This window comes from Sceloporus occidentalis, unplaced genomic scaffold, assembly GCF_023333645.1.
Source record: "Sceloporus occidentalis isolate IW3139 unplaced genomic scaffold, rSceOcc1.0.p SCAF_119, whole genome shotgun sequence".
Lineage (NCBI taxonomy): Eukaryota > Metazoa > Chordata > Lepidosauria > Squamata > Phrynosomatidae > Sceloporus > Sceloporus occidentalis.
In genome coordinates this window covers 1,402,789-1,430,170 of record NW_028317099.1, presented here as the reverse complement: position 1 = coordinate 1,430,170, position 27,382 = coordinate 1,402,789, and the positions used below count along the sequence as shown (strand labels likewise).

The following is a 27,382-nucleotide window of genomic DNA, read 5'->3' as shown; positions in this document are numbered from 1 at the left end:
TAAAGATATAAAGGCAATCCAAATAAGGATCAAAGAAAAACTAACAGAGAGAACTAATAGATGTCTAATAACATTAAAACCACATTGGTATTGCAGCAGCAATAGAGCTAGCAAAAATGTAACTAAGATTATTTCAAATGGGAAGACCTACTCGGCCACCAAACAAATCCGTGAGGTATTTAGGGAATATTACAATTCACTGTGTAATATACCAGATATAACAAAAAATAGACTACAGATAGGATCTTTTCTTAATACCTTACATTTGCCAAAACTCTTTAGTGCGAAGCTGGCTCGACTAAATGAGCCTATACAATTGTCTGAAATAAAAAATATAATTCAAAACCTGCAAAAAGCTAAAGCCCCTGGCCCAGATGGTTTTTCTGCTCCTTTTTATCAATTATTAGACCCGGTCATCTCTCCACTACTGTTGAGAGTATTCAGAGAAATCCCATCTAAGAAAAAAATTCCAACTGAAATGCTACAGGCAATAATAACTCTGATACCTAAAATGGGGAAATACTTAAGTAAAGTAACAAATTATAGACATATATCATTAAAATCTTCTAAAAATCTTGGCTAAGAGATTGAAGGGAGTAATAGGGAAATTAGTACAATCGTAGGATCTTAAACCTTATTTACGAAGTACATTCTACATAAACTCCTGCCGCTTTTTTAGCACTTTGATCGGGTAAATTGTTCCTTAATGGAAAAACTTTAACTTTACTCATGTGGAGACCGAAGAACCCTTTCTCCCTGTCCCTGCAGATGCCTCTGGGACACAGTCTCCGTTATTCCTGTAGGAGTGATCAAAAGGCTTGTTTGGGCTCCTTTTTGGTGTTGCTGGTCTGCCTGGAAGGCATTTTGCATTCTGTCTTTTAACCAATTTCAAATCCAAGTACATTGGATCTAAGCCTAGTTCTGACAATTTGTACAGTAACCTTTTGTGTGGAACCATATCATATACCTTATGTGTGCCCTTAACTAGGTAGAAGTGAGCTGAAAAAAGATTTTTTTTATAGTAATAAATGTTTCTAGGGTGCTTTACACCGATTGTAAATATTTTGTAAAAGCAACGACAACATTTTGTAATTTATTTGTGAAGTAAGGTCAAGCTAGCCAATCAAAAGCCTCAACATCTAGATTGAGGAGCATGTATGGCCCCATCTTGGGATCATTTGCTCTAACCATTGCAAACACTTTGTGTCTAGCCTCTCTAATAGGATATCTGTTAATTACAAAGCCCTTTTTTGGGAAGATGAGTTTCAGCCTAAAACAATGAGTACATATTTAAAGCAATAAGTACATATGTTAGTCATATAAATAAACATATACAGTACATAGCTTGTTGGTCCATACCTTGTTATCAGTGACGCTTGTCTCTACTCGTGCTACTCCTTGTGATTCACGGAACAGCTGAACCTTTGTCACCTGACTGAACTCAAACAAGACTGTGGTCAGATTGGTCTTCAGGTCAATGACATGACTGATGCCGTGACGTGGACCAACTAGAAGTGTTGTTGCTGGTGTCTTTTCACCCTGAAAGATAGTGACTTAGTAACAGGTATTGTATTACAGTACATTTCTTTCCCAGAGTATTAAGAACCCCCCAAGTACAGCAGTACCCCACATGCATGGTTATGGTATGCATCTCAAATAGGGTGACTGCATCAGCCATGTTTTCCAGGACACATATAATACAAATATGGAGGATGTACAAGTGACTAATTGGTTCCCTTCCATGAGTCTATACATCCCACATACTGCCGGGGAGCACTTTACCTGTGATTGTCATCAATAAGAAAAACATACATGTGTCCTGGAAAACATGGCCGATAGAATTACTCTAGTCTCAGATGTTGTGAAGTCACAACTGGAACACACACTGCAGAGGTCACTGAAGAGCTTGTTATATTGGCCCTGCATATATTTATATAATGTTATCAAATCCCCTCTGAGATGCCGTTTTTCTAGCGTATATATTTTTTACTTTTTTAGTCTCTCTTCATAACTAGTATCTCCCAATCCCTGTATTCATTTTGTAGCCCTCCTTTGCACTTTTTCTAGTTCCATAATGTCCTTTGTAAGGACCGGTGCCCAGAATTGTACCGCGTATTCAAGGTGAGATCTTACCAATGGCCTGTAAAGAGGCAAGATAATATCCTCCTCCCTTGAATCAATACCTCTTTTTATGCATGACAAAACCTTACTGGCCCTCGCACCTGCTTGGTGGCATTGCGCACTGTTGTCAAGTCCTGTTGTCAACCGTTATTCCTAAATCCTTCTTAATAATAGTTGTCCCCAAGGATATTTCATTTCAAGAATAGGTTACATTTTTATTATTTTTACCATAATGCATAACTTTCTCTATATATAATTTCTCTATATTGAACCTCATCTGCCACTTGCGCGCCCAGTCCCCAACGCTGTCTAAATCTTCCAGCAAAGAAGAAACATCAAGATTAGTCTGAATTACCCTGCCTAATTTTGTGTCATCAGCAAAAACTGTGACATGGCTCTCAATGTGGCTTGGGAGATCATTCATAAATAAATTAAAAAGAAGAGGACCGAGGACAGACCCCTGAGGGACTCCACTTTAGGGCTGCAACTAGGGCTGCAACTAACGATTATTTTAATAATGGATTAGTTGGCCGATTATTTTTTCGATTAATCGATTAATCGGATAAAAAAATGCAATTGTTTTAAATTTAAAATAATGTAATAAAAAACATACAATTTACACTTTCATCTCTTTATTGCAATGCCCTCTCTCTATTCACCTTCTTATTTTACTGACATAATAATAAAAGCTACAAGAACCCAAACAGTTTCTCAAACTAGGTTTTAATACAAAGTTATTAGTAAATATTAATTCATATGTTAACTATTTTTCATATTTAATAAAAACTGAGAAAAAAGCCTTGTTTATATTTTATTTTATTTACTAAACTGCCCCCAGTTATGCACATCTGACCGCCAGCTTGCCACTCTTCCACCATATATGCCTTATACCTCCTATATGCCAGAGATTCCACTGTGCCCCCTGATATGCCACTGTGCCCCGATATGCCTTATACTCCTTATATGCCAGTGATATCCAACTGAGGCCCCTGATATACCTTTTACCCCCAGATATGTCTTATGCCCCCTGATATGCCTTATAACTTCCAATATGCCACTCGCCCCCATTTATGCCTTATACCTCCCTATATGCGACTGTGCACCCTGATATGCCACTCCGCTCCCCATAAATGCCCTGCACCACCCTGAAATTCTCCCTGATTCACCACTCTGCCTCCCCCAGATATGCCACTCTGAAATTCATTATACCCCCCATACACCACTCTACCTCCCCCTATACAGCACTCTAACTCCCCTAGATATGCCATTCTGCCTCCCTGAAATTCATTACACCCCCATACACCACTCTGCTACCCTGAAATTCATTATACCCCCATACACCACTATAACTCACCCATACACCACTCTGCCTCCTCCCCCCTCCCATACACCACTCTGCCTCCTTCCCCTCCCATACACCACTCTGGCTCCTCCTCCTCCCATACTCCACTCTGCCTCCTCCCCCCTCCCATACACCACTCTGCCTCCTCCCCCCTCCCATACACCAGTCTGCCTCCTCCCCCCTCCCATCCTCCACTCTGCCTCCTCCCCCCTCCCATACACCACTCTGGCTCCCCCCTCCCATACACCACTCTAGCTCCTCCTCCTCCCATACTCCACTCTGCCTCCTCCCCCCTCCCATACTTCACTCTGCCTCCTGTCAGCAACGGAGGTTCAGAAGACACAAGGGAGCCGGGTAGAAAGGCAGAGTGGCGTATGGGAGGGGGAGGAGCCAGAGTGGTGTATGGGAGGGTGGCTCCCATACACCCCTCTGACTCCTCTCCCCTCCCATACACCACTCTGCCTCTCTCCCGACTCCCTGGTGTTTTGCGAACTTCCGTTGCTGACAGGAACTTTCACTGCAGCTTCGTAGAAGCCTCAGTGTAAGTGAAGGGCAGTGACGGAGGCTGTCTGTACGATGCAAACCCCCACCAGCTGACAGAGAGGATGATCCTCTGCAGGAGACCTCGATTCTCTGTCCGCCGGTGGGGGTCTGCACGATGTGCACAGACAGCCTCCGTTACTGCCCTTCACTTACGCTGAGGCTTCTATGAAGCTGCAGTGAAATGCCTGTCAGCAACGGAGGTTCACAGAACACCAGGGAGTCGGGAGAGAGGCAGAGAGGTGTATGGGAGGGGAGAGGAGTCAGAGGGGTGTATGGGAGCCACCCTCCCATACACCACTCTGGCTCCTCCCCCTCCCATACGCCACTCTGCCTTTCTACCCGGCTCCCTTGTGTCTTCTGAACCTCCGTTGCTGACAGGAGGCAGAGTGAAGTATGGGAGGGGGGAGGAGGCAGAGTGGAGTATGGGAGGAGGAGGAGCTAGAGTGGTGTATGGGAGGGGGGAGCCAGAGTGGTGTATGGGAGGGGTGTAATGTACATTTTTCATTTATTTAAAATAATTTAATAAACAAATGATGTTAAATACAAACAGCAGAATAAAAAAAACTCTGATAAAGTGCATTTCTTGTCTTTATTTCCTAACCAGCCCCCCCATTTATGCACATTTGAGCTTGCCACGCTGCCTCCCAGACATGCCACGCTGCCTCCCAGACATGCCACGCTGCCTCCCAGACATGCCACGCTGCCTCCCAGACATGCCACTCCACTCTACCCCCACATATGCCACTGTGGCCCCATATATGCCTTATACCCCCAGACATGCCACACTGCCCTCCCCAGATATGCCACTCCATTCTACCCCCAGATATGCCACTGTGGCCCCAGATATGCCTTATACACCGATACACCACTCCATCCTCCCTAGACATGCCACACTGCCCTACCCACATATATATATATATATATATATATATATACCCAATATGCCTTATACCCCCAGATATGTCACTCCGCCATCCCCAGATATCTCATAGTCCCCTCATAGAGTCACAGACCCGTTTGCATCACACTGACACCATACTTTTATAAAAGTAAGTACTGGGTTAATGTTCACTGCCCCCAGGATTTAGATTCCCCTTAGTTTGCCCCCCTTTACCTCTAACTGCACCTTAAGTTAACTTTATTAAATTAATTAAATTAACCCTCAGTCCTTATCATTAAATTAACCCTAAACACCCCATTAACCATAACTACCCCTGAATTAACCCTAAACACCCCATTAACCACAACTGCCCCTAAATTAACCCTAAACACCCCATTAACCACAACTGCCCCTAAATTAACCCTAAACACCCCATTAACCACAGCATCCCCTAAATTAACCCTAAACACCCCATTAACCACAGCATCCCCTAAATTAACCCTAAACACCCCATTAACCACAGCATCCCCTAAATTAACCCTAAAGACCCCATCAACCACAGCATCCCCTAAATCAACCCTAAAGACCCCATCAACCACAGCATCCCCTAAATTAACCCTAAAGACCCCATCAACCACAGCATCCCCTAAATTAACCCTAAAGACCCCATCAACCACAGCATCCCCTAAAATAACCTTAAACAGACCATTAACCACAACTGCCCCAAATTAACCCTAAACACCCCATTAACCATAACTGCCCCTAAATTAACCCTAAACATCCTATTAACCATAACTGCCCCTAACTTAACCCCACCTCCCCTAACTTTCAGCAGCCCAAATATTAATTTTATACTCACAGTTAGATGAGTGTTTTAGCCATGTGGTTCTGGGAGAAGGAAGGGGCGGGACCAGTTGTCACAGTGATTACAGGGAGGGACTGGTAAGTAGGAACTGCTGCTGTGAGTCACTGAAACGGATTATATAATGAGGGGTATTTTTCAGAGCGTTTGCTCTGAAAAAAACGTAATTTTATAATCGATAAAAATCGATTCAACTAATCAATAATGAAATTCGTTGGCAATGATTTTCATTATTGATTATTATCGATTTTATCGATTAGTTGTTGCAGCCCTACTCCACTTAATACCTGCGTACAGGCTGAGAAACATCGATTCACAACAACCCTCTGCATTCTATATTTTAGCCAATTTCCGATCCAAATACAGACATTTGCCCCTAAGCCTATTTCTGTTAATTTGTAGAGTAGCCTTTTATGTGGAACCGTATCAAATGCCTTAGCAAAGTCCAGATAAATCACATCTACAGCCACACCCAGGTCTATATTTTTACTAACTTCTTTATAGAATGCTAATAGGTTGGATTGACAAGACCGGTCTTTCACAAATCCATGTTGACTTCTACTAATTGGATTATGGATCAAGATATGATCTTAAATGTATACCTTTAGCAACCCTTCAAATAATTTCTCCACTACCGATGTTAACTTTACTGGCCTATAATTTCCCAGTTGAGATTTTGATCCCTTTTTAAATATGGGCACAACATCTGCCTTGCGCCAATCTAATGGAACTATGCCTGAACTGAAAGAATCCCTGAAGGTTAGTAATAATGGTTGGGCCAGAATTAGGTAATTGATAGATTACAATATCAAAAATGTCACAATACATACATATGCATTACTCTTACAAATGCCTGTCAATAAACATACAGACCTGGCTTTATACACATACACACAGACATCCTGGCTTACAGTTGCCCTTGCATCCACACACTTGGCCTAGCATGCAAACACTTTCAAAACATACCCTCTATCCTCCTCTCACCTGTCTCATTATCCACGTTCTGCTCATCACTTTCCTTTCTCCATATCTATCCCCTTATTTATTATAATATTTAGCCTCTCCTCAAGTAAGACACACACACACACTGGACCACATTTTTTACACACACTCACATTTGCACACACTCACACCAACAAATATGAACACACAAACATACACTTACACAAAGACATCCGTGCTTGCACAGACTTAGACAATCAAGTTTAGGCATTGGACACACAATCATTGAGTGCGCAAACCATCTTGAGCCGCAAACCAGGGAAAGACCCTATTCACAAAGCATTCTACAGGCCTATCACACTGACATAAAAATGTTTATGCTGATCGTTTACAGACGATCTTGCCTAAAATCTTATATCCTCAACAACTAAGCTTCCTTAAGGGCCGACACTTTGTCAAATGCATTGGTAGCCATAATCTTGGCTAAATCACATGCCACCAAAGTTTACAACATGCTGCTAAGCGTTAACACTGAGAAAGCTTTTGACCAGGTTGCTTGGGCACTATATTACAATCTTGCTATGGTAGTTGCAACCAACAACCTGGACTCTGCCCCAATCATGAGACACGGGATGAGGCATTTGCGGATGATGTCCTTCGCTATCTCTCCTATCCCCAGATCATGATGGCCCTGGTGTTTAACATACTGGAATTATATGGACAATAACGGGCTTCTGCATCAACTGCACTAAATCCAAAGCCCTATGCCTGGACTCCACCAGCCGACCCCCTTACCTACCCAAAATGTGGATTCATTGGCCCCTTAGCAGTATTGGATAATTAGGTACTTAGATTCCAAAAAAAAAATCTCCTCTACATAAAAAACTATAAACCTATTATTCAAAAAATATTGAAAGAATTGAGTGGCTGGGAAGATCTGTGGCAGAATTGCACTGCTAAATATGTCCACCTTTCAAGGACTTTTGTATTTTTTCCCCAGATATTTCCTTTAGTTCCCACAAAATCTGATAAAAATCACTATACAAAGCATTTAAATATTTCGTATGGAGAGAGAAACATCCAAAAACAGCATTGAAATCCTTGCAACACACAAAGTATAATTTAGGACTAAACCTTCCAAACCTCAAATTTTATAACAAGGCTGCCCTCTACAGACATGTGGCAGACTGGGTAACATTGAATCTGGATCAGCAATTCATTGACTGACTTGCAGTGCTAGCCTTACTCCATACCCTATTCTTATTGCTCCTTTATTACTCTTCTAAGCCACAATCAAAGCATGGAAACTTACAAGGCTGCAATTGAGATTGCATTGGCAATATACTTTCAACCCATTGTACACAATCCAACGATCCAACATGGGGAGGGAGGAAAACTTTACACAACATGGGGTCCACACCACGTTACAATTCTTACACCTTCCCCAAAATAAAATCCTATCACGTCAGACATTAAACAAACTCTACCCATTATCGGAGTTCCCTCGTTTGCGTACTTACAATTACAGAGTTTTATCAGACATCACACTTCGAAGACAAAGACTGGAACAGCGTATTAGACAACACGACTTAAACTCAGCTGGCAGAACCCATTAGCATTAGTGCTGTAAATAAAACATTACACTGTGTGCATGTTAATTTGAGGAGAAGAAGAATACATAGATAAATACATACAAGGACAAACAGCTAGGTGAAGAATGTCATTCTCTGGCCATATATATATCCCAGACATACTTCTATCATAAATCCATACTGGGCTGAAATTAAATATAACAGTTAAAATTAAAAAGGGAAAAAGCTTCTGGTCTGTGGGAGGGTTCCCAAATTTTTAAGTATGTTGTACGGATTCCCTTACTAATAAAAAAGCCTTCTTACATTCTACATTGATAGTTAATTTGTAAATATAAATCTTCCCGGTGGATTGCAATGCAGATTTTTGAGGCTAATAGGATTTGGATGACTAAACTTTTTTGTGACCAGGTGAGGACGAGAAGATCGAAATGAAACAAAAATATATAAGAGGAGATTTTTATTCTGACCCCAAATAGCTTTAAGAATAAATCTGATATCTACTTGCATGTAGAGGCAATTTCCTCATATTGCCACCACATATGCTAAAAAGTACCTGAATATTTGGAGCATCTCCAACAGAGTTTGGATATATCTTTATTGAATTTATGGATTTGGGTTGGAACCATATGCCACCTATATAGTATTTTAAGGTGAAGTTCGTGAATTCCAAAGCAGCGAGTAATTTTCTGTTGATTAGCCTGGAACGATTTATTAATATTTATATGTCTACCCACATCTACCTCACCTGTCTGGGTTCTTTTTTCTAGGATATCTGAGGGTGCCCTGCATTTTTCCTGTCTCCTTGTACCGGTTAAGAAAAGTTTAGAAAGGGATCTTCTGACCTGGACCGCTCCGCTCCAGGTCATAAGGGCCTTTCCTATACTATACACAGGGAGACAGGAACGTGAAACTGAGGCTGCCTGCACAGTGTGCAAGCAGTTGGACATCAATCGGCACGAGCGATGAGAGGCAAGCAGGGGCGGGCGGGATGTACATATATGTGTAAATGTGTTTTTATATATGTATCAACCAAGGATGCGGAGCTGAATGTCTTTTGGTTCCCTGTCTTGCTGTGATCCATTTCTGGATTTCTGTATGTTCTGTCCTAAACCTCTGATTGCTCTTTGCTTCAGCTCTGTTTCCTTTATAAGGTGTGCTCACCCATGTTCTGTTTGTTTCAGTCAGCAGTCTAAATGTATGTCTCAGTGCTATGTGTTTGGATTTCATGTTTGGTTTGTTTAGTACCTCTGTAGGCAGGAATTTAGCGTTAGGACCCACCGTCATTGGAGTACTTTGGTGTAGTGGTGGGCTAAGCATACTATGGCCATAAGATGTGACGTAATCTCCGATTGTTATCTTGTAGTCCTAGGCTAGTCCTGTTTGGTCCTGTGATTTCTGTGTATTCTTGTCATGTGTCACCTGGTAAGTCTTGTCAGTTCTGTGCATTGCGGTCCTGTCCTGTCTTGAATCCCCGGTAGAGGGGTGTCCTGTCTTGAATCCCCACTAGAGGGTGTCCTGTCTTGTAACCACGCTAGAGGGGGTCCTGTCTAGTAACCCCGCTAGAGGGGTGTCCTGCCTTGTAACCCCGCTAGGCGGGTGTCCTGTCTTGTTCATGTCAGATCCTGAGTATTCCTTGTCTTGTTCCCTGTTGTGCCCTGTATCATGTATATCTTGTCTGTTATGTTTCTTGCCTGGTCTCCCTATCCCTTGCTCGCTATGTTTCTGCTATATACTCTGCTTAGCTTCCATACTCCCAGCTTGCAGCATCCTGCACATGATTCCAGTGCTATGTCTCATGCCTGCTCCAGGGTGCCCGCAGGATTTCTCCAAGTTCTGTTCTGTCATCATCCGCTGCTATGTCAGGGTGCTGGTATGTGGCTGCGCAACCGTAGATGCCCACCAGGAGAGTGCTGTTGCACTGCACCAGGCCCTGTCCAACTCCGCTACTGCACCGTAAGTCCTGCACACAATCTTTGGGCGTTCTGGGTCTTTACAGTCGTCTGTATGGGCCCGGTTCGTGACAATGTATGTGAGCCTGGATGTGTAATTGTGTGTGTGAGCATAGATGTGTAGGTGTTTGTGTGAGAGCATGTATGTGTAGGTGTTTGTGTAAGAGCATGCATGTGTAGGTGTTTGTGTGAGAGCAAGTATGTGTAGGTGTTTGTGTGAGAGCATGTATGTGTTGGTGTTTGTGTGTGAGCATGTATGCGTTGGTGTTTGTGTGTGAGCATGTATGTGTAAGTGGGTGAAATGGAGTGTGTGTTAGAATGAATGTGTATTTTAGTGAGTATACTTAAGTGTGTGTAATTTGTGTGTGTTTACATATATGTGCCAGAGTATATGTTGGAAGGGGGGGGCAAAGAACGCACAGAGAAGTTGTGAAATTGGGGTGGTCCAGGCCAATTTTCGCACCACGGCCCTGGGGTTTCTAGTTACTCCCTTGCTCTGGACCATGTCAATATTGGTGACATTTTCCCTTTTAGAGGCTCTAATATATTCCTCACTCATATACTACCCAGAAAAAGCAAATGTGACAAGATAACCTGTGTGTGCAAGAACAACAAGATGTCTGATGGGAAGGAGATGAATAGTGACTTACAGGATACACCATCAGAAAAGGAATTTTTTACTGGGTTATCTGAGTTTATGAGGATGCAAAATGAGCACAGATCCCTAGGCAAAGTCTGGGGTAATGTGAATTATCCACAACGGATTCTCAGATTTCCCCACTTTGAAATTAAAGGTAATTTACTTTATCAGGTGTATAAGGCAATAGGGAAGTCTACCAACAATTATTAGTACCTGGCCCTGACAGACAAGAGCTTTTGAAACTGGCTCATACTATTCCCTTATCAGGTCACCTTGGACAGAGAAACTCTGGCTAGGTTATTAGTCTGGTTCTTTTGTCTAGGGAGTTATAAGGAAGTAGCTGACTTTTGCTCTTCCTGTCCAGATTGCCAGATGGTTGCCCCTAAAGGCATAAAAAGAGCTCCCAAAGAATAGAGGTGAACATAGGTGGTCATCTTGAAAAAAGTACCATAAGTTATCAGATATATTGGCTGTGGTTGACTATGCAGCCAGACCATTCCTTTATGATGGCTAAAGTGATAGCCACTGAACTACTGAAACTATATTTCTGGGTTGGTGTTTCTAGATAAATTGTGACTGACCAGGGAACTAACTTTATATCCAACTTGAAGGCTGAAGTCTGTACCTTATTGAAAATAAAAACATTAAGAACCTCTGTTTATCATTCTCAAACAGATGGCATAGTGGAGAGGTTTAGTAGAACCTAAAGGCTATCTTTAAGAAGTTTGTATCCACAGATGTATGGTATCGGGATAAACTGCTTCCTTCTCTCTGATTTGCTGTTAGAGAAGTTCTGCATTGTTCAACATTATTTTCACAGTTTCAGTGACTGTATGACAGGCAGTCTAGGGGTATCTTTGATATGGTGAATGAAATATGGGAGAAGCAAATCCCTATGTCAGAGAATATGGTTAAAAATGGTCTTAAACTCAGACTGAGCCTGGATTTAGTGGGGATATTGATCGGAGAAAATGTCGAACCAGCTCAATTGTTACATGAACAGCAGTATAACAGGGGGCACTTCTAATGGCATTTCAGCAAGATGATAGGGTTCTGCTGTCCTCTGCCCCCCACAGCTACAGGGATCCAGGAAGATGCGCCAGAGAGCCAATCTCCCCAGCGGCAGTCAGAGCACCAGAGAGGGGATGCAGACAGCATCACTCCCCATCGGCAGCCAGAGGACAGGGAAGGGGAGGCAGGTGGCTTCACTCCCCAGACTGAGGACCTGGGAGGAGGGGCAGCGGGCCCATCTCCCCAGCAGCAGATCCCAATTCAGGGAGTTGAGGAAACTCTCCTCCCTCCCGAGCGGCAGGCCGACACAACAGATACCTTAGCCTCAGCTGAAGTGATGGCCACAGGGCAGCTGGCACATCTCCCCAGAGGCAGATAGGAGCTGAGAAACCTGTCCTCCCTCTCCAGCGGTAATGGGGGAACAAGTGGGAGACGAGGCTGGTATTTCATAAAAATAAAAAACTTTCATAATTTGATTATGTGCTTACCTAAAGAAGAGTTAAAGGGGGACAAAGGGGATCTGGTAACCCCTTCTGGACCAGGTGTTCTTTGGTTTTTTTTTACCATGCTTGAACTAAATGACCAGAGCAGTTTTTGTGCTTTTGCTATGTCTGTGAAAAGAAAAACTGCTAAACAAAAGTATTTTTTTGAAAGTTGACATCCCAGAGTATTTTACTAGGGGCATTTGAACACTTTTTATTTAACAATTTTAGCACCAGTCAGTTCTAAACATTGCAGTAAAATTTTATTTTTAACAAATCCATTCTATCCAAAAAGAGTATTTCAGTACATTTATTTCCCTGAAATTACTGAAAAAAACTTTTGATTTGTATTCAGAAACACCCCTGAGTACAGGAATACCCTATATACATGGGTAGGGCATGTCTTTTAGGCCCTGCAGGTTCAAAATTGGAACATGCGCATTACAGTTTTCAAACATGGAATTTTGACAGATCAGTTTGCTGGGTCCATGCCTCATTTGAGACACAGTATAGGTCCCATATTTCATTTTAACCCCCTAAAACTATACATTTTCAATCACTAGACAGCTCAGGGAACCTAGTTAGGAGCATATTGGCCTTTCCCCTACAGCTGATTCCACACCAACCTCTTGAAAAGTTAGTCTAACATCCACTTTGCAGTTTCACCATGTTTATTTTTTTGAGTGCATATGTGAAAGAACAAAAAATGTCTTGATTTGTGCTCAATAACACCCCCCGAGTACAGAAATACCCCACATGCATGGATAAGTCATGTTCTCAGACATTGTGACGTCAAAACTGGAACATGCCCATTTCAGTTTTCAAACTTAGAATTTTGACAGAACACTTAATGGGGCCCATGTCTCATTTCAGACAGTAAAGGTCCTATATATAAATTTAACCTTATAAAACTATATATTCCCAGAAAGCACAAGTTGTGCCCTTACCTTTCAGTTTAGTTAAAACAGGGGTTAGCTGATAGCATAAGGGGTAACATTAGGATTGTGTTGGTGGATAGTTATCAGTAGAATTAGATTTTAGGTTACAGTACTGTATAGTGTTAGAGATGATGATCGGAGTAGGTCCCTGGCTATTGAAGTGAGATGGATCAATAATTAGTGACCAAAAAAGGTAATTAATCAATGGTCACATAGCATTTTATTAGGCTAAGAAGTGCTGGCAGCAGCAGAGGTTGTCAGCGCACATCGAACAGACCTCCACCGGCTGCAGGAGCGATCATGCAGCTGGGGAATGTTATGGCAGATCCCCACAATTGTGTGGGGACCAAAGGAACACAAATCCCCCTTCTCTGAAGCTGGGAAGGCGATAGCCGGTTTACCAGCGGTTGCATGTTGAGCCTGTAGATTCACTCATATATGAGTGATCGAAGGCTTGGGGGGGGCTCGGAGTGTCTGTGTTGGTCTGCCCACACACCGGGAGCAGACAGCAGCAGCAGCAGTACCCCCGCAATCACCATGATTTGGGTATGACGTACCTGGTACGTCACCGGACGTTAAGGGTTTAATTAAACATATGTTTGGTTCACTGTGCACACAAAGAGCACAAACATTCACAAGCACTTGGGGAGCTGGTGCGCATACTCCCAGTGCATTACTACCATGAAGCTCTTTCAGAAATTAACCCAGCCATTATCAGACACCTGTATGGATGCCTGAAAGATTTTTTGTCCCACCAGCATAAGCTGCTAGCCCTAAACCTAAAAGACAGACCCAGACCATTATCCCAAACTTTAAGGTAGGCACTACGCATCCAGTAAGTAGCGTTCCCCTGGTGTCTGTCAAACCCAGATTAGTCCAGCAGGTTTCTAGCTAGTGAAGCATTATTTATCAGTCTAGAGCACATGGTTTCACAGCACCAGAGTCTAGTAGCAATGAGATTTACACTACTCCAGTCAATGGTCAGCCATGGAACTGACCTGTGGTAAAGGTGGCATCATATGATAGTGGCAGATTTAAAGTCACTAGGCTCTTCAGTACAACCCATTCTACTGCTAATGTGTTTCTATGAAGATGGTATGCTTACGCTTTTGATTTTATATACCTATTAACAATGGGTGTGGCTGAAACAAGTAAACTCAATCATCAGGAGGTCTGTCAGGCTCCATTCAGGCTGCGGAGCTGCTTCTCTCTTGTCCCCCCCCCCCGTCTCGCTAGCGTTTCCACCCATCTCGCTAGAGTTTCCCCTTTGCTGTAATCCATTCCTGGATTTCCATATTCTCTGTTCTGTGCTTCTGATTCCTTGATTCCAGTTCTGCTCTTTGCTTCAGCTCTGTTTCCTTCATAAGGTGTGCCCCACCCATTTGTTATGTTTGTCTTAGTCTGCAGTCTAGAGGTATATCCTTCTTGGTTCTGTGTTTAGGTTCAAAGTTTTAGCTTATTCGTAATTCAGTAGGCAGGGTTTAGTGCTAGGACCCACTGAATAATGGAGTACTTTGGCATAGTGGTGGGCTAAGCATACTATGGCCATATGATGTGACGGAATCTCCAATTGTTATCACATAGTCCTAGGCTAGTTCCTGTATTCACGTTAATCTGTCTCTTATGTATCATTGCCCTTTTTTCCCTTAATCATCTGAGGATTTCGGTTCTTCTCTCCTCTCCCCATGTCCCAGTTAAGATGTCCTAGCCGAGGATTCCGGCTCCTTACTCCATCCCACACTATGCAAGGGATGCAAGAAAACCAACAGGCGTTACAAGCACAGGTACAAGCATTGCAAGCGGTTCCTCCAGCCGAATTACCCGTTCCTGCACCAGCTGCACCTCCACCCATCGGAGACGCTATGGCTGCTCAGGCACCCGAACCCCAAGTTCCTCTACCTGACCGTTTCTCTGGGGATCGATCCAAATACAGAGCCTTCATCAATACTTGTGAGCTACTGTTCGTTTTGAAACCCAGAACCTATGCTATGGACTTTGTTAAAGTGAGAACGACCATTTCTCTCCTAACAGGAGCCCCGATGTCCTGGGCTCATCACCTTCTACAGGTTAATCATCCGTCGCTGAACAACTGGAACTAATTCCGTCAATCAATGGATACCTTGTACGAGGATCCACACAGGACCGCAACAGCAGAGACCACCATAAGAGCTCTCAAACAAGGAAGAAGGCCTGTGGAGGAATACATCGCTGAATTCCGAGGAGTGGCGGTTGAAACCCAATGGAATGAACCTGCTCTGGCGAACCAGTTCCGCCTGGGTCTTTCTGAAATCCTTAAAGATGAACTGGCCAGAGTTGGCGTACCAGAGGCTCTTGAAGGTCTAATCCAACTAGTAACCCAGATGGACAGACGATTCAGGGAACGACGCCTAGAACGCTCCAGTACTTCAGGTCATCCTCCCTGCTCTGTTCCTGCTAGCCACTTCACTCCAACATCCACTGCGGAAACAACCGAAGAACCTATGTTAATAGGAATGGCTCGTGGTCCACTATCAGCGGCTGAAAAGGAACGAAGGAGGAACACTAACCTTTGCCTCTACTGTGGGGGTCCAGGTCACACAGCATACACTTGCCCTGCACTAGCCTCCAGAGGTAAGTGTGCCCCACCACCGTCTCCTGCGTTTTTTGGGGGTCTGGCTACTCACTTGTCTATCCCTGTCTTCTTACAGTGGGAAGGAAAAACGATACAGCATAACGCCATAATTGATTCCGGAGCAAGCGAAAGCTTCATGGATCTCACACTGGCCCGAGAACTGGACATTCCTACCCAAACCAAGAAACAACCACTAACCATCCGTCTAGTAGATGGAAGCTCTATACAGTCGGGTCCAGTCACCAAGGAAACCATACCCATTTCCCTCACAGTTGGGACTGGACATCAAGAGACACTTTGTTTCAATCTAGCACAATCACCCATGTTCCCTGTTATTTTGGGTTTACCCTGGCTTCGTTGTCACAACCCCTACATCAATTGGACTACAGGTGCGTTAACCTTTTCTTCTGTTCTTTGTAGACGACATTGCCTTCTCTCCACAAGGCTGCCATCAGTCCACACCGTTTCCTCCATTGAATCCTCACCTTCTACCGACACCCCTGGCATACCTGTTCCATACCAGCACTTCACTAAGGTCTTCAATAAGAAGGAGGCTAAACAATTACCACCCCACAGATCATATGATTGCCCAATTGATTTGTTGCCAGGTGCCGCTATTCCATTTGGTAGGATATTTCCTCTATCAGAACCTGAGCTTAAAGTGCTAAAGGACTATATAGAAGAACACCTACGTAAAGGATTTATAAAACATTCTACGTCACCTGCTGGGGCTGGTATATTTTTTGTGGGGAAAAAAGATGGTGGTGTCAGACCATGTGTGGACTATCGAGAACTCAATAAAATCAAGATTAAAAATAAATACCCGCTTCCTTTGATACCTGAGTTGATGGATAGGCTTCGTGGGGCACAGATTTACAGTAAAATTGATTTATTGGGTGCTTATAATTTGATTCGGATGAGAAAGGGGGATGAATGGAAGACGGCTTTCCGTACGCGTTATGGCCATTTTGAATACAGGGTCATGCCATTCGGGCTCTGTAACGCCCCAGCCACATTCCAACACTTTCTTCATGATATCTTCCGAGATCTACTGGACACCTGTGTTATCATTTATCTAGATGATGTTCTTGTTTATTCATCCTCACTACTGGAACATTGGAAACATGTGACCCAGGTGCTTACACGTCTACAGGAGAACCATCTATACGCTAAATTGGAGAAAGGCACTTTTGAAACAACAAAAATAGAATATCTTGGTTTCATCATCACTCCTGGTCATATCGAAATGGATCCAAAAAAGGTAGAAACCATATTGCAATGGCCCATACCAACATCAGTAAAGGCAGTACAAAGATTCCTAGGCTTCGCCAACTTCTACAGACGTTTTATTAACAGTTTCTCCCGGATTGTACAACCCATCACTCAGTTGACCAAAAAACAGACACAGTTTCAATGGACCCCACAAGCACAACACGCGTTTGAGGTTTTGAAGCAAAGATTCACCACTGCACCCATTCTCGTCCTCCCTGACCCCGAAAAAGCCTATTTTCTGGAAGTAGACGCCTCAGAGACTGCAGTGGGTGCTGTGCTGTCACAAAGGCACGGGGATAAGGATACCCTGCATCCCGTATCCTTCTATTCCAAACGGCTCAGTCCTGCTGAAAGTAATTACAGTGTTGGTGATCGTGAACTACTTGCCATCAAGATGGCTTTAGAGGAATAGCGTCACTTGTTGGAGGGAGCCCAACACCCTGTAACGGTGTTCACAGATCATCGTAATCTGGAATATCTCCGAACAGCACGACGATTGTGTCTCAGACAGGCTCATTGGGCCCTTTTCTTCACTCACTTCCAATTACACATTACATACAGACCAGGCAACCGCAATGGTAAGGCAGATGCTTTATCCCGGCTCTACGAAGACCAAGAAAAAAGCCCAGAGACAAGAGACACTATCCTTCCTGCTGGTCATTTCCTTGCGGTTCAGACGACCCTCCTCAGGGATATCCAGAAACACAGTGACACTGTATCTCCTTCCATACCAAACATTTCCCTCCGTTCTGAGAATGGACTCCTTTATAAAGATGATCTGATTTATATTCCGGTTCAGGTCAGAACTGATGTTCTCAATGCCGTACACGACCACCCGTTGGCTGGACATGGAGGAGTGAGAAAGACCCATGAACTCGCCAGTAGGTCTTTCTGGTGGCCTAAGATGAGACAAGACATCATCTCCTACGTTAAGTCTTGTGATACCTGTGCCAGAGCGAAAACACAGACGGCCAAAACCACTGGTCTCTTGCAACCTCTGGCCATTCCAACACGGCCATGGGAGGAAGTCACAGTTGATTTCATAGTTGATCTGCCTGTATCCAAACAACACAACACCATCATGGTAGTGGTTGATCGCCTCACTAAGATGGCCCACTTCATACCGGTTCGCCACTTACCAACCGCTATGGAAACAGCTGATATATTTATTCGTCATGTATTTCGCCTTCATGGTATTCCAAGGTCCGTTCTATCTGACAGAGGGATACAATTTACGTCTCGATTCTGGGCCGCTTTTTGCAGAGGCTTACAACTCAAAAGGCTGTTGTCTTCCAGTTATCATCCACAAACCAACGGGCAAACCGAGAGAACCAATCAAATATTGGAACAATATCTCCGTTGCTATATTTCACACCTTCAGGACGACTGGTATCAGATATTACCATTGGCCGAATTTACTTACAACAATCACTTACAGAGTTCTATTCGGATGTCTCCTTTTAAGGCCAATTACGGTTATGACCCAAAGTTCCACATTGACTTGCCTCGGTCTTCCACGGTTCCTCTTGCTGTCAATAGGCTCCAACTCATTCAACAGGGATTCCGCACCCTACAGAACCACTTACGAAAGGCACAACTGGACTATAAACAATATGCAGACAAACATAGAAGACCTGCACCACAATACCAAGTAGGGGACAAGGTGTGGCTGTCTTCAGCGCATATAAAACTTCCCGGACCAACAAAGAAACTGAATCCCAAGTTCATTGGTCCTTACCCTATCACTGCTGTATACGGTACAACTGCGGTTCGTCTATATCTCCCTGGCACCTGGCGAATCCATCCGACTTTCCATGTATCCCTTCTGAAGCGATGGATTCCAGATCCTCACCACAGGAAGCCCCAAACACCTCCTCCTCCCATCACTGTGCAGGGATCTGACGAATTTGAAGTAGAAGATATATTGGACTCGCGTCTACGGTATGGAAGGCTGGAATACTTGGTGAACTGGAAGGGATACGGTCCTGAAGAACGTACCTGGGAACCTGCATCTAACTTCCATGCACCCCTGAAGATACGTGCGTTCCACAGGACACACCCTGGAAAACCAGCTCCTGCACGCCCCCTGAGGTCGCGTCTACGGGGGGGGGTCCTGTCAGGAACTTACCGTTCTCCCTCGCCTGGCGGGGACCTCGTTGGCCGTCGGCATCTTTGTCCGCGTGTGTCCTCGCCCGGCGGGGACATCGCTGGACTCCGGTGTCTTTGTCCACGGCCCACGCGGTCGCATACCACGCGGCTGCGGACCGCATCCATGGAGGATAGGCCGCATCCCCGACCTCTCTTACGGCGCACGCCGTGTAGGGCGGACGCCAGAAGGAGATTGACAGCGGTGAGGCGTGTCCTGCGGTCCAGTGAAGCAGGTGGGCAGGCAGAGAGGCGGGACAAAGAGGTGACGGACAGTCACCATTAATATGGTATATTGGGGAAGGAGGGCTTATGGGAGGAGTCAGTCTTTAGCGGGCTATTTAAACCTGCAGCCCTGTACATTCATTACTTGATTGTTCTGGTTACCTGCTATAGCCCTCTCCCTTATTGCTGGACACTTGTTTATTGGATTCTACGGACTTTGACCTTGGCTTGATTATACGGACTTTGCTGATTCTCTCTACCCCTGACTGCGGATTGCTTAACGGTACTGCTTTTTGCCTATTCCTTTTTGCTTCAGTAAATAAATCATTGCTGTTGCATTATCTACTGGTTTTGTGTCTGCTGCTTCACCTGGTGTCTTTCTGCGCCGTGCTCCAACCCCACAAACCTTACATATACAGTATGTCATACAACCCAATGTGATTTGTGAGGACAAGCAAACAGCACTGTACCAACACAAATGTAGTTAGCACATTTCACGCTTATGCATACATAATCATGATGTCAGACATTCTTACATAATGTCACAGATAACAACAAAGCCCAAAATGTTTTAATTGTGTAATTATAGTAGCGATAGATATGATTGTTTCATGTGAATAAATCAAGACACTGTAAACTTGAGGAATCATGTTGAACTGTATAACTACATCCAGGTCAGAGGTTGGACCAAGAAAACAGTAAGTACAAGGCAATGCAATATTACTGTAAAAGATTCTAATACATTTCTAAAACATCTCTTTTAACCCTAGTAATATGAAATGGACCATATATAATTATTGGTATAGGCAATAGTCAAAGATATGTAATCATTGTTCATAAATAAATGATTATTAAGATATATTAATATGTTTCAATGATAGGCTTCAAGGTTTCCTTGACCTTAAAATATGGAATGAAGGATTTGCTGAACAGGCATTCTATAGATAGGATAGTAACTTGCTAATGCAGGGTATAGTTGTAACTCTAAAAGGGCATTACAATATACGTACAGTGACCACCTAAAATAGGGTTTCGACGTGTAAAGATCTTAGTGAGCATGTTTACCCAATTAGGTGAAGACCAATAGACTGACATCACTATCCAAGGCACATATAAGCTAGGCTTTTGTAAGACATGGGGAGGCATGGGAAGAGAGGTCGAGAGAAGATGTACTTGCCATCCACGGACTCTTCTCGTCCCAACACTCCCTCCCTCCATCCTCAGGAATGCATAGGACAGATGTCATGAACTAAATTCCTCTCCAAGGTTTTGTAAGACTTGTTTCGTATTTTTGTTATCTACTTTTTATATTCTTCGTCTATTTTTGTTCGTATTAAATGTTTCACCTTTGTTTGCATCTAAGTGACTCTGCCTATTTTTGACGCACATACATTTATATGTGATCCAATTATTTGAAGTTTGTATTGGCCCTTATACATTTTATTACAATTACCATAAACAAACAGTCACAGTATTTGCATAATAACTCCATAACAAATAAATAAATGTTATTGTTATACATTGTTATAACATTTAGGATTTACCTCTATTAAAATGAGTATTATGTTATCTATAATAAATATACAATTTTTTATTGTTCTGGTTTAAGATATATATCTTACACAAGTACAATGCAAAATAATACATTAAAGATAACAATAATACCATAATATTCATTTTAATAGAGGTAAATACTATATAGCAATATGATAGATAAAAAAAACCCTGAACACAATACTCAGAAAGAGTTACCTGGGTGCTGCCTCAGGCTTATGAAGATATATGAAAAGAAGGCGAGCACACCAGGTTCGGGTTCCCCCATGCGTTGAGCCTTTTAGGTTTGAGCAGCCAAGGGACTTTCTGTTGATCCTCTGAGACTGGGGAGAGAGTCTAAGGGTACACACACACAGAATAGTGAACACAAGCTATAGTCAGGAAGCTGGAGTTCAGGTTAAACTGTATAACCGCCGAGGTCAGGTAGCCAGGAGACAGAATAGTCAGGATCAATCCGGGTCAACACCCATCCCCGCAAGTAGAGTAAATACATTGACTTCATTGTGATTTACTTTGTGGGACAAGCGTCTAGCACGGGTCAATGCCTTAGCCATTAGGTAGTATGTGTGCTGCGTGTTACGGCCTAGTTGTTATTTATGTGCAATTAGATTACCATCTTCCAATCACCTACATAATAACCTCCCTAAGTAAGCTGGAGCAGGGCATCAGTAAATTCAAGAATACTTATGCATTTTAACCCCTTAAGGATCAGACTGTTTTGGCATGTTATAGAGCAATAAGTACAAGTAGGGTTTTGCTATGTCTGGTAATTCTATCTTTGAAGCAGGCCAATTCAATTTTCCACATCAAACAATATATTTTTGAAAACTAGACACCCCGACTATTTCGAATGCTGGTATTTTAAAAACCAGCCATGTGGTAGAAATTTACTTTGTGTTTTTATTTCACGCAAATTGTACTTGAGATTTAAATTTACAGCCCCAGGTATGTCACTTTAAAACAAACTATATATCTTTGAAAACTGTGACACCCCAGAGTCTTTCAAATAGTGGTATTTTAACACTTTCCATGCACTTTCTTCTACTAGACTACTAGGATTTTTTGTCGCGCAAATTGTACTTCAGGTATAAATTTACAATTCCTGATATATGCAATTGCCATGCAGCATCCCAATTTGTGTTCATCAACATCTTCTGAGTACAGTGATACCCCCATGCATGGGTTTGTCGGGTTGTTTGGGAAGTATATTTTCAACTTAGAATTTCACCATCTGGTTATCCTGACCCCCATGTCTCATTTCGAACATCTTTGGATCCGGCTAATTCAATTTACCCAATGAAACCATACATTTTTTTTTTAAGTTAGATACCCCAGGGTATTTCAAATAAAACTAAACTATTTTAATGTTTTTGGACTTTTTTATTTTTTTATAGATTTTATTGTTACCACATTTATAATAATTTTTTCCTTTTTTCCTTTATTTAATTTTTTAATATACTGTATTAATCACATTGTGATTAGAAAGCTGGGTTCCATTGACTTGTACCTGCATTCAACCTGCAAGGGGAGCCCAGAGTTCTCTTTAGGGCCTGGAGAGATCCTCTTGGAAACTTGTCTATTTATTAATTGGGGCCGCTATCTTTGTGCATTTCAGCAACATTTCTGTTAACCGGCTAAGTTCTTTCAGATCAGGCATCTGTCCATCATATTGTAATCGGGGCATTACAGCAACATGGTTTAAGAGACAAAAGCGACTTTTGATCGCTTTCTAAGCTTTTTTTTAATGGTGTGGGTCGTTAACTGACCGTTTTTTTTTTTCTGTGCCATGCATGTCATTGGTCTTTAAGGGGACAAGAGATAGAAACTCATCAAGGTGAATGAAGCAACCGCTCGGCGCCCCTCGTTCTCCTCCGCATCAAAAAAAAAAAAAGACAGTGTTTAAAAGCCGCTCGCTGGTGCCTGCTGCTTCACTGCTGAGCGCCGAAATATGACATCATATTATGGCACTCAGCAGTGAAGCAGCGGGCTCTGCAGCAGTGCAGGAAGACAGAAGCCTCGTTCTCCAGTCGCTGGACCTCAAGGTGAGAGAACTACAGTGGGAGAGTGGTTAGAAAGTGATAAGGGAGGGAGAGGGGTTAGAAAGTGATAAGGGAAAGAGAGCGGTTAGAAAGTGATAAGGGAAGGAGAGGGGTTAGAAAGTGATAAGGGAAGGAGAGAGGTTAGAAAGTGATAAGGGAAGGAGAGGGGTTAGAAAGTGATAAGGAAAGGAGAGGGGGTACATATAAGTAAAGAGTGTGAATTAATGTGTGGATGCATTGAGTGAATAAGGGAGAGTATGAGTTAATATGTGAATGTATTTTCTGAATGAGGGAGAGCATGAGTTAATATGTGAATGTATTGTCTGAATGAGGGAGAGCATGAGTTAATATGTGGATGAGTTGTCTGTATGAGGGACAGCATGAGCTAATATGTGGATGAGTTGTCTGTATGAGGGAGAGCATGAGTTAATATGTGGATGAGTTGTCTGAATGAGGGACAGCATGAGTTGTCTGAGGGAGAAAATGAGTTAATGTGTGGATGAATTGTCTGAATGAGGGAGAGCATGAGTTAATGTGTGGATGAACTGTCTGAATGAGGGAGAGCATGCGTTAATGTGTGGATGAACTGTCTGAATGAGAGAGAGCATGAGTAAATGTGTGGATGAGTTGTCTGAATTAAAGTGTGAATTAGTGAGTGACTGTAAAAGTGTTTGTGTATATCATAGATGTATAATTGTGGAAGGGCAAAGATGGCACTAGCAGGAGGTTTGAGCCTTGGGGACCAAGATGGCACAGGCAGGGTGTATATGGGACAAAGATGGCACAGGCCGGACTGTTTGGAAACAAAGTTGACTTGTGCTGGGCTATTTCGGGACAAAGATGGCAAATCTTATGTGTGTTATCTGGGTGCTGGTCCGGTTCTATGTGGGCAGTGAGGACGCCAGGGCTGGCTTTGGGGTGTGCAACCTGTGACCTATGCCTGTAATTTAGGGGGTTTTAAATATACCTTTAATGCCGCAAAACCTGCAAAGCTGGGTTGTTATGTTATTCTGTAGATCCATATCTGCTATGCTATGTTTCTATACATTATTTATGTATACCTGCAAATACAGGGTTAATATATCTTATTCAGTTGATTAATACCTGCAATGCTGTTTCCATGTATTTATTTGATCTATACCTGCGATGCTACGTTTCATATATTATTGTATACCTGCAAATACAGGATTTTTATGTCTGATTCTGTTTATTTGATATATACCTTCAGTGCTGAGATCACAAGTGAATTTCAATTGATCTGGGTTTGTGTGTCGATCTATACCTGCTATTGACAGCAGGGACTAATATTTATATATATATATGGGCAGCAGGGGCTAGTAAATGGGTTTTAGATATTTGGACAGGGGCGCAATTTCAGTGCTTGCCATAGGCGCTATTTTCAGTAGATACACCTCTGGTCCCCAATGAACGACTTCCACGCCAGAGATCTATATTTAAAACAAGACGTTTACAAACTATTAACATCAGTTCTGGTGAGTCCTCATTTGACTCAGAAGGAGATGTAAATCACCATACACAACAGGTAATGTTTTAGACCATTAACTTCGGCAGGAACTACCACTGGACCCCTGATAACATAAATGTCACTTTTGCAGAGGTTAATGGGAGGTCATCTTCGGGCAAAATGGCTTCTGGGCACACCTTCTCCCTCGATCCTCTAATTGAGGGAGAAGATGTCACCGGAAGCAACGCCATTTTTGTGGAGGTTCACCAGATGAATATGTCTGTGGACATGCAGATGAAGATATTATTGCTTACTGTGCATCATCTTTTAAAATCACATCCATTTACAATTAAACTGGACATGCTAACATGGAATTGTATATCATAGATGTGAATCACAAATTCAAAATAACTGCCAGTACTAGTTAGTACAAATACTGCATTAAAAACAACTGCCGGTAATCCCTACGTACATTCAATAACCAGCAAAAAAAACCTAAATATTTCAAAGTGTATTGAAAACTATTTATTTAACAGGAACATCATTCCTCTGATTTGGATGTTGGTAATTGCAGCAATAAATGTCAGATCCTTCATAAATTCTGAATATAAGGTATCCTACAGTATCCACAAAATCACAAATGTAATACCAAAGTTTAAAGACACAGATATTCACAAATGTGAATTCCAGACACATACACCATAACATTATGACCACCTGCCTAATATTGTGTAGGTCATCCTTTTGCCGCAAAAATAGCCCTGACCCGTCAAAGCATATATTCCACAAGACCTCTGAAGGTGTACTGTGGTATCTGGCACCAGGACGTTAGTACAGTAAGTTGCGAGGTGGGGTCTCCATGGATGCATCCTGGTGCCATGTGTTCCCCAGTTAAGCGACGCATATGCACCTGGCCATTCACGTAGAAGTCTGACTATAAGAGTGAGATCCAGATCCCCCACAGTGCTCCATCACAGAAGCGACAGCAGCAGGCATATCTGGGGGGGCAGAGTGGCATATAGGGGGTATTCAACATATCTGGGGGGCAGATGTGCATAACTGGGAGGCAGGTTGACAAATAAAAGGAAAGAAAAACAAGAAATTCATTTTTTTCAATCATATTTTTTATGAAATATGAAAAATCCTGTATTTGCTCGATTATAAGACAAGGTTTTTTTCAGAACAAATGCTCCGAAAAATACCTCTCGTCTCATCATATTCCAGGTTATCTTATAATCAGACCTCAAATAGAGGTCTGACTACAAGACTAAGATCCAGATCCCCTGCAGCACTGCAGGGGACCTGTACATAGACAGTCTCCGTGGCTGCCGGCACTTCCGCCAGGGCTTCTATGACAGAGTAGCGGCGTGACACGACCTTTCCGGGGCTCAGTCATAGAAGCCCCGGCAAAAGTCTACGTGCATAGGGCAGACCTCCACTGGCTGCCCCCACTAGACGCCAGGGAATCTGAAGCACAGAGTACAAGTCTGGATGCACTGGTAAGTCGGGGGGTATAAGGGATTTCTGGAGGCAGAGTGGCATATAGGGGGTTAAAGGCATATTGGGGATAATTCTGAACTTCTATTTTAAGCTTAAGGGTAGTAGTGGACTGATTAATCATTATGTGTGATAAATTAACTCTGTCTTCTACCTGACAGAATGGCTCAAGCACACTAAGCTAATATAATACAGCTAATTTAGCTAGCTAAAATGAATTATAATATTAACTAAAATTAATTAACACACTAGTAGTCATCTACACTAGTATACTATGATTGATATTTATATATTATATTACTATTAAATGATATTTAATTAATATTCTAATACCAACAGTGCAGCTTAACTAACTTACTGACTGACTGACTGTCCTGAACTGAAATTACAAAAAGTTTTAAAAATGATTTAAAAAAACTAAGGGAAGGCAGTAGGCACGGTCAGCCCAGGGCCAGGGGACAGATTCACAGAAGCACTGGGAAAAAAAAACTACTTCAGTAAAGTACACTGTGAGAAATGGCAGGTTGAGGCTATTACCAGTCTCACACAGAACAATCTCTCCCCTCTCTGTAATGCAGCACAGCAGCGTTACAAAAGCAGTCACAGCGAAAATGAATAGATCTCATGCAAGCTCTGCTCTAATAAAGGCTGTTTCCTATTTTAAAAAAAAGCAGCACAGACATTGGACAAGCCCTCAGCATGATGTCACAAGGGTGAGCTGATTGGACAAACGAAGATCAGCTCACTCAATCAATGTCCCTCCTTGTCTTTAAAAAATTGGCGGGCGCGTCGAGAAGACCAACATGAAGAAACGAAGAATCTTCTTTTTATGCGCCTTCGTGTACGTTTTGACGCCACCATGTTCCATTCTTCGGTATTCGGTTTTAACAATGAAAACGCACTATTCGTGTTCGTTTTCATGTTCGCCCGAATGCGAATGCACAAGTTTACTTCATACAGCCTCAATTGCCTTAAATTGAAGGATTTTTTTTGAGAGATTCCACATTGTGTGTGTGTGGTGGTACTAGAGAAACCTTTCATAATATTGAGACATGAATGTAATACCGTATTTGATCGATTTATAAGACGACCCCCCAGAAGCGATGGATGAAAAACACAGTTCCGAAAATATTCTGCATGCAATAAGAAAAATGTTTTTCCTTTGCGGTGGAACTCCACTTTGAGGATTTTGGAGCAGCAGAGGGCAATCCATAATTTTGCATTAGAGCACAACATTGGGATTACATCTCCATTGAATAGGAAGGATTGGAC

At 42.7% G+C, this 27,382-nt stretch overlaps 1 protein-coding gene across 1 annotated transcript in view; it reads right to left on the bottom strand.

The window, feature by feature from the left end:
- LOC149282318 (FERM and PDZ domain-containing protein 3-like) overlaps positions 1-27,382 on the bottom strand; it is a 216,976-nt gene that overhangs the window by 40,998 nt on the left and 148,596 nt on the right. Inside the window, exon 11 of the mRNA XM_089498372.1 lies at positions 1,360-1,539. Within this exon, the coding sequence (XP_089354498.1) occupies positions 1,360-1,539 (180 nt within the window). The remainder of the gene's footprint in view (positions 1-1,359; positions 1,540-27,382) is intronic.